We start from the raw sequence: 13,752 nt of genomic DNA, 5'->3' as shown, positions 1-13,752 counted from the left end.
CCAACTCTCCATCATTCTCCCATCGCCTCAGAGCCTGGACAGCAGGGGCGCGGCCACTGCGTTCTGATACAAATCAACAGCCAATGAAGAAAAGGGGGCGGGATCCACATGCAGTGGGTGTTGCATGTAAATAGGAGCGACGGGAATCTCCTTGAGAAATTGCGGCCGCCATTGTTGTGTACTGCTGTTTGCCTCTCGTCTGACTTTTTAGACGAGTTGCACAGCTCTCAGAGCGGTAAGAGGCGTGTCCGCTCAGATTCTGAGCGTAAGTTAAATCCCGCGCACAAATACCAGGGCTCTGGCCCAGAAGTTTCCCCGCCCCTCCCGTTTGTATGCGAGAGCTGGCGAAAACTTCTGGGAACTCAGATTAGGGACCACCTAGAACCCCCTCAAGGACCACTGGTGGTCCCCGGATCACTGGTTGAGAACCACTGGGTTAAAGGACCAGATGCCAGTCTAAAAATGCATGTCATGCAGTACTATATCATACATAAACACAAGACCATTTTGCATTTAATTGCGTTTGTAAATCAATCACTATTTTCAGCAAGACTTTTCAAATCAATTCATGTTCAAGATGCAACGATGAAGTGACTTTGAGAAAATAACAACGGAGCAATACAATGTATTGTGTTGTATCACTTATCTCAAGCGAGTTTCAAGTCCTTGCAAGTTGATTTTCACACCATTGTATTCCACATTTTATGGAAAACAATGGCTCCCTTCAAGACCAGAACAACGGTATACTTACACTAAACGGTCGGCAGTAACGTCAAGTAAAATGGCGAGTTGCTGTTCATTTTTAAACACATTCTCTATCCAAAGAGGTAAAATAAGTGTAGAGACAGCAGTGCCAATGTATTATTTAAAATAATCTACCCCACTGGACGGTGGTTGTTAGAGGCCCATCACTGCACTTTCACAATGCCACCAGCCAAATGAGGTGATTAACTTTCCATCAACGTTTAACAGCTTTTGGCTGGCGGCTGTAGTCAATTAATTCCATCATAATATTATATATTTATTTAATTATTCTTAAAGGGCAAGAACACTTTGGTAGAGGTTTGGGTTGTGTATTTACCTTGCCATGATGTAACTCCAAAGGTGGACAAGAAATCAAAAATGATTGCTCCATTGATTAGAAATTGATAATTCTAAATGTACTCCTCATTGACTTACACTGAAACAGCTCTCAAAGTCACTCTTTTAGCCCGTAAACGAACGTAAACACAGTTGATTCAGACAATATAGAACACCAAACACACTACTGTTTGTTTTTTAAATAAAAATGTCAACTTCCTGTTGATTTAAGCATTTTTATTAGGAACTGGATCGGACTGGACCGGACTGGGTCCGTGGATAGTAAAATCAACAGGAAGTTAACATAAAAAAACTAAAATAAACAGTACTGGGTTTGGTGATGTTCTATATTGTCTGAATCAACTTTTTTTTGCGTTCATTTATGTTCTAAAAGAGTGACTTTGAGAGCTGTTTCAGCAAGTCTGTGAGGAGCATATTTTCAATGGTCAATTTCTAATCAATAGAGCAATTATTTTTGATGTCTTGTCTACCTTTGGAGTTACATCATGACAAGGTAACTACACAACCCAAACTTCTACCCAAGTGGTCTTGCCCTTTAGGACTTCCAGTTAAATCCTGAGACAAACTTATTCCAAACACACTAGTAAGTCTTCCCAGTACATTTCTACTTCACAATCTTTATATAATACATCTCTCCCCACAAAACTCACATACAACTGAACACTTTGTTTTGGAAATTAATGTCCTACTTCATTATACAAGAGACTCACTATTTTAAAACGTTTTTAAAATAATAATTTAAACAAGTAGCGGTTTTGGGACATACAAGCCCGACAGCGACGATAAGCATAGGGTTTTATACGTACATGGTTTTACACTTGTCACAGAAGAGTTGTAGTGACTGGTAGAGCCTGGTAGGCTGGTAGGACTGCAGAGGGACGCTGACATGGAAGAACCCAGACGGATGGCTTTGCTTCACCTGAGCCAGAGTCATCTGTTCCACCGTGTGGCCGCAGGTTGTCACTGCAAGACAAGCACACACACATACTGCACTGCATCAGGGCTGAGGGGCAATTCATCCAAAATATATCAAACCTGATATATAGAACCAATAACCAACTTAACCCATTAAGGCCTGAGGTTCCGATTCTACAAAATGTCTTCTAAAAAGTTTTCTGAACAACTTATGTTACTAATCAGTGGTTCTCAAACCTTTTCATGTCAAGGACCCCCCAAGATTATGTATTTGGCCGCCAACACCCATCTCAAAATATTTCGTTACAGGGACCCCCCAGAAGCAAAGATTTTAGTTAAAAATGTTCGCTTTAAACATGAATTATTGTCGTTTATTGTATGATTTCATACCTGATGCTATTCCCACTGGATCAGGATCTGAGCCTGATGCTATTCCCTCTGGATCAGCATCTGGACCTAATGCTATTCCCACTGGATCAGCATCTGAAACGAGCAACATGTCAAATAGTGTTAATAATATAACAATAATACATTTCTAAAGTTGTTTTATGCTTTTGCTTTTCTTTTTTGCTTTGTTAAATTATTTGTACTTTTTCTGTAAAGCACTTTGAGCTGCATTTCATGTCATGAAAGGTGCTTAAAAATAAAGATTATTATTATTATTATTATTATGGATATGCATACAGACAGTAATAGTTTAATCTAAACTAGTACATGTTGTAATTATGTAAAATGATAGTGGGTCTACAACTACATCATCTGTATTAACATTTGAAGTTCTGAAAAAGTGACTGTACAGGTAGCAGAATGGAATTGTATGCTAAGTCACATACAGTTAGTTACAGCTAGTTACACAGTACACACTGTATTGACACATTACTCCAGAGTAAAAATATTGGCCTATAAATGCACATTGCAAATGTCTAGCATTCAAAACCAGATATATTTGCAATGCTCTGGAAGTCTCTCTACTGTACAAGGTTAAATTAAATGTATATGGATGATACAGGTATCCTTGTACCTTGAGAACTATGAAAATAAGAATGTCATTATGAAATTATTATGAATTATTATCAAGTGCTGTGTTCACACAATGTTAATATTAACACATTGAATGCCAGTCGCGTAGATCTACGCGAACCTATTTAAAGCCGCAGCGTGCCAGTCGCGTAGATCTACGCGAACCGCCGATTCCCATTGTAATCGCCCCAGGTGCACTTTCCGAATTTTTTTGATCCATTTCCGTTTCCGGTTTCCGGTCGGAAACAGAATTATTCGGGTTCCGGTTTTTTCGATCGTATCCGCTTCCTGTCTGGGATCCTGTTTAAAACTCGATTTTCTCGGTTGTTGTTTTTCTCCTCGCTGATCACTGTTTACCGTTGATCGGCTGTAGCTTCAAGATGGCGGCACGGATTTGGAAACTGTTTTCGCTGGCCGTTTCTCACGGATCCGCTGTGTGTTTAGAACCAAATGAACGCGCACTTTTAACTTATTTAGCGAGGTCTGTGGCGACATGAAAAAAACAAAAAAACAACAATAAAACGCTGGCACTGGTGAGTACATTATGAGATTAAACTCTGGCATGGAATGTGTTAAGCGTTTAATTAATCCATAAAGACTGGGAACGCATCTGTGTCATTTTAAGACACACTCCAATCTGTGCTTCTGGGGGGGTCCCTGGAACAACATTTTTTGAGATGGGGGTCCGCGGCCAAATACATATCATTTTGGGGGTTGGTGGGGTCGATTTGAGTTACAAATGTTCGCTTTAAAAAAATATATATATATTCAAAGATTTGCACACATTTTCAAGATGTTTCTAAAATAGCAGATCTACAAGCTCATAGCACGGCACTCTGTGCCGCGCTATGAGCTTGTAGATCTGCTATTTTTGAATAGCAAAAGCATAAAATAATGGTTATAGCTAAAATCTTAAAATGACACAGATGCGTTCCCGGATTGAATGGATAAATGACCTGCTGCCCTGTGTTTACAAAGACTATACAGTAATGGAGGTGTGTTAACTTACCGATAGACTCTGGAGGGGTGCCCCACACCTCTGCCAGCGTCAAGTCACTTAATTCAGAGTCATCATCGTCTGGGAAGGATTCCAACACCCTACACAAATCACACGAAAGATCATAACGGGCTGAAACCTCTTATATCCATATTTGAACTTTTTTTCCCCCCGTAAATTAACTCATTTACTGCCAGAGTAAATAAATAAACCATCCACTGCCAGCGATTTTTCGATTTTCTTACCTTTTCAAGTAGTCACAGAATATTTATCTCCAGTACGATCGATCCCCTGATGGTTGCTAATCACTGAGGGTTTCACTGTGCTTCCGCGAAATGAAAAGAAATGTAATCGCGACCTCCCGTTCGCTTGTCATATGCCGTTGAAAATAGCATGTCTCGCCAAAAAATACATAGTAAAACACAGGAGCCGAGATACAGGCTTTTTCCCAAATAAATTAACCAGGAAGTGAATGGAGCAGTAAATCTTGAGATCACGTTATCTCCTGGTTCTCTGTGCAAACAAACAAAACATTCTTCAAATAAACACAAAGCTTCGTCAAAGTCATCCTTGGCAGTGAAGGAGTTAACGCCCTACAGCGTCACACAAAAGCATCAAAAGCAGCAGATCTGCAAGCTTGTATATCTGCTACTTTTGCTATGTTTTAATTTGAATCCTGAAAAGTATCAGTTTTGGGGTTATGAGGTTTCCACCCGACAGAGACGATTACAGAAATCCTAATGGTCGCTGTCAGGTAGAAACTCTGTGGATCTCCATGATGTTTCATATTTGTTATGTTTGCCAGACCCAGGGGATCGGGCCTACATGAGGCTTTGTCGGTCCCCCTCTCCAAATGTTTTCGTCCATACATGGGCATAAAAGAGGTCTGTCTTCTGTCCTCTTTTTGATTGGCCAAGCTTAGCGTGACGTAGTGCTCTGATCTTTCAACCACTAGGGGTCTGGCAGTACCAGGTCTCCTGGTTCCCTTGTTTTTGCCAGACCCAAGGGGTCGGCTTACATGAGGCTTTGTACCTGTTTTCTCCATACATGGGCATGGTCACTTTGTCGTTAGGCCCCAGCCATAAAAGTCTGTGTCCCTTTCGTCCATACATGGGCATAGACACAGGCTGACACGTCATGTGAAGTCTGGGTCTGGCAGAACCAGGTCTCCTGGTCTTGTTCATACATGAATGCTCTGGTTTACACTTCGTTGCATGACAGTGTTGTGCGAAAGTAGCGAAAATAGCCGATCTACAAGATCACAACGCAATCACCTCGACACGTGAGCTTGTCGATTTTTTTGCTGTTTCCTATAGTTTCTGAAACTTTTCGTCTAAAATGACAAGCCCAAAAACAGGGACGCCAGGTTTAAAGTGGTTAAAGGTAGGGTAAGTGATATTTTTGGGTTTGTTCGGTCACAGGGGTCTCTCCAGCTCTTTAGTAAACAGAATATAGTACATTTTCAGGTAGGTGACAACATTTAAGCCAATCAGGAGAGAGCACTGAAAATGCATGTTCTGTTTAATAAAGAGCTGGAGAGACATGGAGACTCTTTTTACTGAACAAACACTCTATAGCAATGAGCACTATCAGAATATAGAGCTATTTAACACAACCAAAGTAAATCACTTACCCTACCTTTAAGTCTGTCTGTGGGTTTTATAAATATTTAAACAATGAGAAATATGAGCTTGTGAATAAATAATAACTACATGGGATCCATTGGAACACAAGTACATTTTTCATTTCCTGAAAAGTAACAGTTTGGGACAAACAAAATATAACATTTCTTATTTTGTCAGTAGAGTAGAGTAGAACTTTTGTCAGACTATATGACCAAAAAAAAGTGTCTGTTTGAGTTCACTATCATTGCTTACTGTCTAGCAGAAAACTTGTATCTCCATATTTCAGTTTTTTTCTGTAAATTAATGCCCTACTTCATCCTACAAGAGTGTCACACAGAAGTAGTGACAATAACAGATTTACAAGCTCACAATGTGTCGCGTTGTGAGCTTGAAGATTTTCACAATTTTAAAACATTTAATAATAATAATAATAATAATAATAATAAAGGGTTTTGGATAGGGATGTTCGATATTGACTTTTTTTGCCAATATCTGATATTCCGATATAGTCCAACTCCTAATTTCCGATACCGATATCAACCGATACCGATATATGCGGTAACCAAAAGTCAACTAATTGTCAGGAAACAACATCACAAATCTAATGAAATACAATAGCTATAATATCCCTGGACTCACTGGTGGTCATTTGAATGAGTCCCACTAATCTTAGATTAGATGTTGGCCTATGTGAAATTGATAATATCAGGAGGCCGCTTTTCCACCCCGACAGCAACGCTAACCAGGCAGCTGGTGGTAGTATGCCACCCTGCTGATTGTATGCTGTAGTGTAGATCAAACGGTACAACAAGGAGCCAGTGGTAACTCCCTCTGCCTGTTTACCTTTTCATGTCCCGTATCTCAGAGCAGTCGTCTGGAAGGACCTGGATGCCTCTGCCGTAGGACGTGCCACCGTGGAGGTGGAACGCCAGGTGACCGGCCACTTCTGGACTGGTGTTGTTGTCCGCGTTGCCGCCGCCTGGCACCTTGCCGGCCCCGTGCACCACCCCATGGAGGTTGTAGATCCGCAGGAAGGCCCCTGGCTGCCAAAAGACCAGAGAGACAGAGAGGAAAGCGGGATTTCAATTTTTTTGGGTCACAAAACGTAAAAGAGGTGTGACCATCCCAAGGTCAGGGTTGCCAGATCTGCTTATTATAATTTACCCTGCAAGATTTTATTTGAAAATAGCCGATCTACAAGCTCACAACGCGCCGCATCGCGACGCGTTGTGAGCTTGTAGATATGCTATTTTCAAATAGCTGATGCATATGTTCAAGTGCTCATGTGGCCCATAGTTGCTTCTTTTGGTCTGGTTTTCCTAGACCTGGTTGCTTGTTTCTCTCACAGAATCTGGCAACACTGCCCAAGGGTTGAGGAAGTATAGCAAGACTTCCAAATACTTTATGTATTACATTCTTGGGTCTTTTCAGGTCCTTGGGGGAGGTGGTCTCCTAGCTCAGTGGTTCTCAACCAGTGGTTCGGGGACCACCAGTGGTGCTTGAGGGGGTTCCAGGTGGTCCCCAGCTAAATGATGGAGAGTTGGTAACCAAATGGACCCTTATTAGACCCTTATTAGATAATTTAACTCTTGAGAGCGTAAAATGAAACCCGTTTCATTTTACACTCTCAAGAGTTAAATTATTGTTAAACATCTGCATTACTTAATTTACAAGAAGTCTACACAATTAGAGCATGTAGAAGAATTGTTATTTTTATCAACGTTTACCTGTTATCTCTCCTATGATACCAACATCAATACAGCATGGATGGAATTGTGGACAAAAATCGTATCCAACGATAACAAATTACTCTAAGTTTTGGGTCTGAGAGTCTAAATCTCATCTAATGGTTCTGTGGCTCAAATGCCGAACAAATAATGGACCTTGATATGAAAAAGGTATTGAGGGGTTAAATGTCAGAAAACACGTTTTATGTGTAAATAAATAAACACATATTAGCCCAATTTTCACAACACTGATGAGTACTTTCAAACAAGTCTATGAAGCCAGCTATGAAATCTATGAATGAGTTGAATTTGCAACTCAATTTTGTATAGCGGGGGTCCCTGCTTCATCTCTCTCTCTCAGCTAAGGGGTCCTTGGCCTGAAACACATTGGAAAACCCCTACTCTACTGTGTACACTGTATACACACACACACACACACACACACACACACACACACACACACACACACACACACACACACACACACACACACACACACAGATCTACCAGACAACATGCAAGGAGACCATCTTTCAGCACTATGTGATGGAGGAGCAACATGTAGTACCATCATCAACCAGCAGATGGGAGTGTGGCACCAAACCAGTGGCCAGCCAGTGTAATATAAAACATAACATAACAGGGAGAGGGACAGTCTGCTAGAATAAACCTGTTTCCTCCAGTGGGGGTGTGGGGGGGGGGGGGGGGAGAGGTTGGTTGCGTCCTCTAGGCTCTGCCTCTCATGATTTGTCACACTTAGCCTCAAGCTGACGGAAATATGATCTAATGCTCATCATCTGCCATGTCCCATATATCTAAGAGTGGTGATTGTCAGGAGGAGATGCTTTAAATGTTTAAACACTTAAATCCTATATATATATATACTTCATTGACCGGGGTCCCCCAGGGCTCTATTCTCTTTTACCCTCTTTTTTACACCAAATGTCTTGGGCGTGGCCTGTTACGACATCATGCCCAGAATATATGGACGCTGAGGTTCATGTGGTGAGACTTGATAAGAGTCCAGGAGGGAAAGGGGAATGTTACCGTGACACCCAAGACAATTAGGATATTGTGCAATGTTTGTGTCTACTCTATTTAATTTGTTGCAACTTCTTTACTTCTGTTGCTAAATCTTTATTGCTTCTATTAGAAATCTAAATCGAACACATAATAGACAACAATTGTAGTCCTGAAACTCTGTGTAGAGTATGAACGGTGGTGGAAAAAGTACTCAAATGTTTTACTTAAGTAAAAGTATCAATACTGCAATGTAGAAATACTCTGTTACAAGTAAAAGTCCGGAATTCTAAATGTACTAATTAGAGTAAAAGTACAAAGGTATTGGTATCAAAATATACTTAAGGTACAAAAGTAAAAGTAGTCATGTGCAGAATGTCCCATTTCACAAGTTCAAAATTCGAAAGAAATAGCAGATCTATAGCTCACAATGTGTCGCATTGCGACACATTGTGAGCTTGTAGATCTGCTATTTTCAAATGGCCAAAATATATAGGGCTGAAGTGGTTAATGTGATAATAATCAAAATCTACTAGTAACTAACTAGTAACTAAAGTTTTCAAATAAATATATGAGCAAAAGTACAATATTTGCCTCTGAGATGTAGTGGAGTAGAAGTAAAAGTACTGAAAATTGGAAATACTTCAGTAAATGTACTTAGTTACTTTACACCACTGGTAACTTCTTTACTTCTGTTGCTAAATCTTTATTGCTTCTATTAGAAATCTAAAGCCACATTTACACGGCAACGATCAGAACAGAAAACGACAAAGTGCTGTTGCGTTGTCACTTCTTATTATGCATTTACACGAAGACGCTCCAGTGATTTAAAACGCTGTAGTGTGCATGCCAGGTGGCTAGGTGGTGGTGACGTGTCTTCTTCCTATCACAACAGTTTGTTTGGTTGTCCACTTATTATAAGCGACTTTGGGCTCGTTTCTAAAGTGTAGTTGCTTATTTGGACTTGTTTCCTAATGTTGTTTAAACCAGTGGTTCTTAAATATCCTCATGTCAAATTGTGTATTTGTCCACAAACCCCCCTCCCCTTCTGAATTTTTTTTGTGTCAGGGACCCCCATACAACACATTGTTAACACATTGTGTGCCAAAAACGGTCCGGACCGTTTTTGAGAATCCATGCGGGGAGTGCCATAAACGGTCCGGACAGTTTTTGGCCCACTTTTTTTTCTTATCCGTGGGGCCCACGTGGGGCGCTCTAACGAAACTTTGGGATCATCAAAGGAGTCTCTGAGAAGGAGAGGCCGGATGTGGATCCGTGTCAAAAATCCTTCCGGTCGGCCTCTCCAATGTTAACTTCTTGACTAAAAGCTTAATATCTCCATTTCTTTTTAACGTGGTGGAAGTGAGTCGTTTTCGATCGGCAATCACTCTGCAATGGAGGATCGCGGACCACCGTCTCGCACGCACGCTTTGTTTACATGCACTTCCGCATCGGGGCTTCTACAGCACGAAACGTATCAACGTAAGTGGATGGAAGATTTGTAGGCACTGAACGTACATTATTTTAATAAACCTCTGGCACACAATGTGTTAAAATTGTTAAAGTTTCAAAAATGTTCCGGAATGACCTCTTTTTATATTTTTTCATCTTTCTTTTTTGAAAATAGCAGATCTACAAGTTCTGCGACGCGTTGTGAGCTTGTAGATCTGCTATTTTAAAATAGCCGTAGCCTAGTCGCTTCTTTTGAGTTTTCATAGACTTGGTTGCTTATTTCTCTCGCAGAATATGGCAACACTGGTTAACAGCGTCTGTGACACCGTCTTGCTTGTTTACATGGAGACGCCAGGCACAGCGTTTTCAAAGAATTCCACTCTGGAAGGAGGATTCACTTTATTGCGTTTTCAACCCCTGATAACACCGTTGCCGTCTAAACGGACGGCACATCTGATACTTTATTTTGCCGTTCTCTGTAGAGACCGTTGTCGTGTAAACGGAGTCTAAATCTAACACATACTAGACAACAATTGTAGTCCTGAAACTCCTGTGTAGAGTATGAAGAATTATATGGCCGAAGCAGCAATGCTTAACTTCTCTGTTCATTGCTCACAGTGACCTGCTATCCTGCAAAGGTCTGGTATAATAGGTTGGTACCAGCCCACAGGGAATGTCACACAAATTACACTTGGTTTTCAGTCAAAGGCAGCAGACGAGTCCAACAATACACACTCTGAAAGGGTTTTGTGTGTGTGTGTGTGTGTGTGTGTGTGTGTGTGTGTGTGTGTGTGTGTGTGTGTGTGTGTGTGTGTGTGTGTGTGTGTGTGTGTGTGTGTGTGTGTGTGTGTGTGTGTGTGTGTGTGTGTGTGTGTGTGTGTGTGTGTGTGTGTGTGTGCGCGCGCGTGCGTGTGTATCAAAAGTAGACCAATCACAGCTCACACTGCTACATGATGGCAGGCATGATGTCACAAATCAGTACCAGCTCCAGACAGAAGTGAGCACAGCATTAACCACTTCCAATCTGGCGTTCCATATTTTGGCCATGTCATTGTAGGCGCAAATGTATTTTTTTAAATACAAATATGCCGTAACATTTTAATATAATTGTATTTTTTTTTAATCTAGCTTGAGGAAACCGAAAATAACATGCCGTCACTTCCTCCATTGAACTTCAATGGACACGGCCGCCATGTTCTTTTCTGTCGCCCTGTTACTTTGAATGGTTGTAGCACAGATCTATAAGCTCACAATGTGTCGCATCACAATGCGTTGTGGGCTAATAGACCAGCTTTTTTTGGGGGGCTATTTGTGTACATTACAAGAAAATATGCAGGGCATAACCAATTAACCGTTCAATGCGGGAAGCATTTTACAAATGTCTTCTAAATCCTAACAGGTTTCTGAAAAACGTATGTTTCTATATCAGTGGTTCTCAAACTTTTTCATGTCAAGGACCCCCAACATTATATGTATTTGGCCGCCGACCCCATCTCAAAATATGAGAGAAGTAAAGATTTGAGTTATATCCATATTCAAAGTTTGCACAATATGTTGCAGATAAATAAATAAAAAAGCAGATCTACAAGCTCATAGCGCAGCACTCGGTGCCGCGCTATGAGCTTGTATATCTGCTATTTTTGAATAGCCAAAGAAATCTTAGAATGACACAGATGCGTTCCCGGTCTTAATGGATGAACAGCCTGCGCAACCAGGAAATGTCTGATGAAGTAAAGGTGAAACTTGTGAAGTTTGATAAAGTTGTATGGTAGTTGTTTGTGTACAACACTATGTGTGTAAAAAAAAGAAAAAAACAGTTCTATCCCAAGGGGATTAGCTATACTGAGGAGGATGTCTAGCAATGTTATTTTCACCTGCCGTATAATCAGTGATTTAGGTACTGTGTCGGATCGATGTTAATTTGTGATTATTTTCAGGGTGCTGGAAGTAATTACTCCCAGTGGGAGTAAACAGTTTCTGCGTAAATAACCAACAGTTTTTCCAGCAAAAAAAAAAGAAACCCACATCCCCCCACATCCCCCTGTCAATTCTCTTACCATCCGGTCGGACAGTCGGTAATTAGAAAGGGGGAAAACTTTGCATGGTCTAATTAATCCGTTAAGCTCATAGTGCGGCACTATTTTTTGAAAAATCTTGAAAATTTTTGCTAATCTTTGAATATATATATTTTTTATGTGAACATCTTTAACTCAAATCTTTGCTTCTGGGGGGGGGTCCCTGGAACAAAATGTTTTCAGATGGGGGTCGTCGGCCAAATACGTATAATTTTGGGGGGGTCCTTGAGATGAAAAAGTTTGAGCACTACTGATATTATAGCAACATAAGTTTAAAAAAAAGACTGTTAGGATTTTAGAAGACATTTGTAGAATCCTCCAGAAGCAAAGATTTGAGTTAAAAATGTTCGCTTTAAAAATATATCTTTGCACAAATGTTCACAATTCTTCAAAAATAGCAGATCTACAAGCTCATAGCGCGGCACTCGGTGCAGCGCTATGAGCTTGTAGATCTGCTATTTTTGAATAGCCAAAGAAATCAAAAAATGACACATGCTTTCCCGGTCTAAATGGGTTAAGCAAACTAGCTCATCACTGACTGTTCAAAATTGCTGAAAATGTAGTTCTTCCTAAAAAACAGAAATGACTGTCCAGTATATTTTTCAGGCATTTTGCCACTTGCCTGGTTTATAAAACCAGCTGCCCTTCACCACTTGTGTTCACAGTGGCCATGTTGGCCGGCAAAAAAAACAACTAAAAGAAAGCTAAGCGGAAAGCCTGGTGTGAACAATCAATTTGACTATTTTGAGTATATTAGTTAGTTAGTTAATCCTCTTCGTACCCAAGTGGGACCTAAGGCTTTGACGATCTGCCTCCATAGGGACCATGTCTTGTGCTGCACGCTGTGCTTCTCCCCATGTAAAGTTAATCTGCTTCTAGCTCGGCTGTCACGGTTCGTCGCCAGGTTGTTTTGGGGCCGACCTTTATGCGGGATAGTACTGTAGATCTACAAGCTCACAACGGGTCACATCGTGACGCGTTGTGAGCTTGTAGATCCGCTATTTTCACTAGTTTGGGTCCCGGGAAAACATACCATTTCTCTTCTGGGTCACGACAAAAAAGTGTGGGAACCACAGGGTTAAAGCATATTTTCTGTGAGGTTAGGGTTAGGTTTAGACATATAACCACGCCCACGGCCCACCTGGGCAAAACACCAAAGAAAGAGGGGGTCGCGGTTTCCTCCGCCGTCGGTGAGTGAGTGCGTGGGTGAATGTAATGCACATTGTAAAGCACCATTTACCATTTACCAAATACATATGAATTTGGGGGTCCTTGCCATGAAAATGTTTAACCCATTCAATCCGGGAACGTATCTGTGTCATTTTAAGATTTATTTGGGCTAATTCAAAAATAGCAGATCTACAAGCTCCCAGGGACCCCCCCAGAAGCAAAGATTTGAGCTACAAATGTTGTTTAAAAAAATATATGGATTCAAGATTTGTCTCGTTATACTAGACGGTCAGAGATCTGTGAGATCTGTGACGGCCTGCAGGCCAAGGAGGATGAGATTGTCTGAGCATTCTGTACATAAAGAAAATCATCAGAGAAGGACATCATCTTATGGCCTCAATAATCTTCTCGACCATCAAATGTATATTATAGCCATTCTAACAGCATCTAGCCTTTAACCCATTCAATACGGGAACGCATCTCTGTCATTTTACTCCAAAAATAGCAGATCTACAAGCTCATAGCGCGGCACAGAGTGCCGCGCTATGAGCTTGTAGATCTGCTATTTTTGAATAGCCAAAGAAATCGAAAGTGACACAGATGTGTTCCCGGATTGAATGGGTTAATGAAAATAGCCTCACAGCCATTGT

At 40.9% G+C, this 13,752-nt stretch overlaps 1 protein-coding gene across 4 annotated transcripts in view; it reads right to left on the bottom strand.

The window, feature by feature from the left end:
• The window catches only part of pot1 (protection of telomeres 1 homolog), a 119,094-nt gene that overhangs the window by 18,140 nt on the left and 87,202 nt on the right, over positions 1 to 13,752 (bottom strand). For all 4 annotated transcript variants that reach the window (XM_080438768.1, XM_080438769.1, XM_080438766.1 and 1 more), the window contains 4 exons: positions 6,502 to 6,701; positions 4,046 to 4,134; positions 2,407 to 2,499; positions 1,908 to 2,064 (listed from right to left, as the gene is read on the bottom strand). In XM_080438768.1, the coding sequence (XP_080294894.1) occupies positions 1,908 to 2,064; positions 2,407 to 2,499; positions 4,046 to 4,134; positions 6,502 to 6,701 (539 nt within the window). The remainder of the gene's footprint in view (positions 1 to 1,907; positions 2,065 to 2,406; positions 2,500 to 4,045; positions 4,135 to 6,501; positions 6,702 to 13,752) is intronic.

This window comes from Gymnoscopelus braueri, assembly GCF_963280865.1.
Source record: "Gymnoscopelus braueri genome assembly, chromosome: 9".
Taxonomy (NCBI): Eukaryota; Metazoa; Chordata; class Actinopteri; order Myctophiformes; family Myctophidae; genus Gymnoscopelus; species Gymnoscopelus braueri.
The sequence above is the reverse complement of the archived record's forward strand: the minus strand, read 5'-3'. Positions and strand labels throughout refer to the sequence as shown.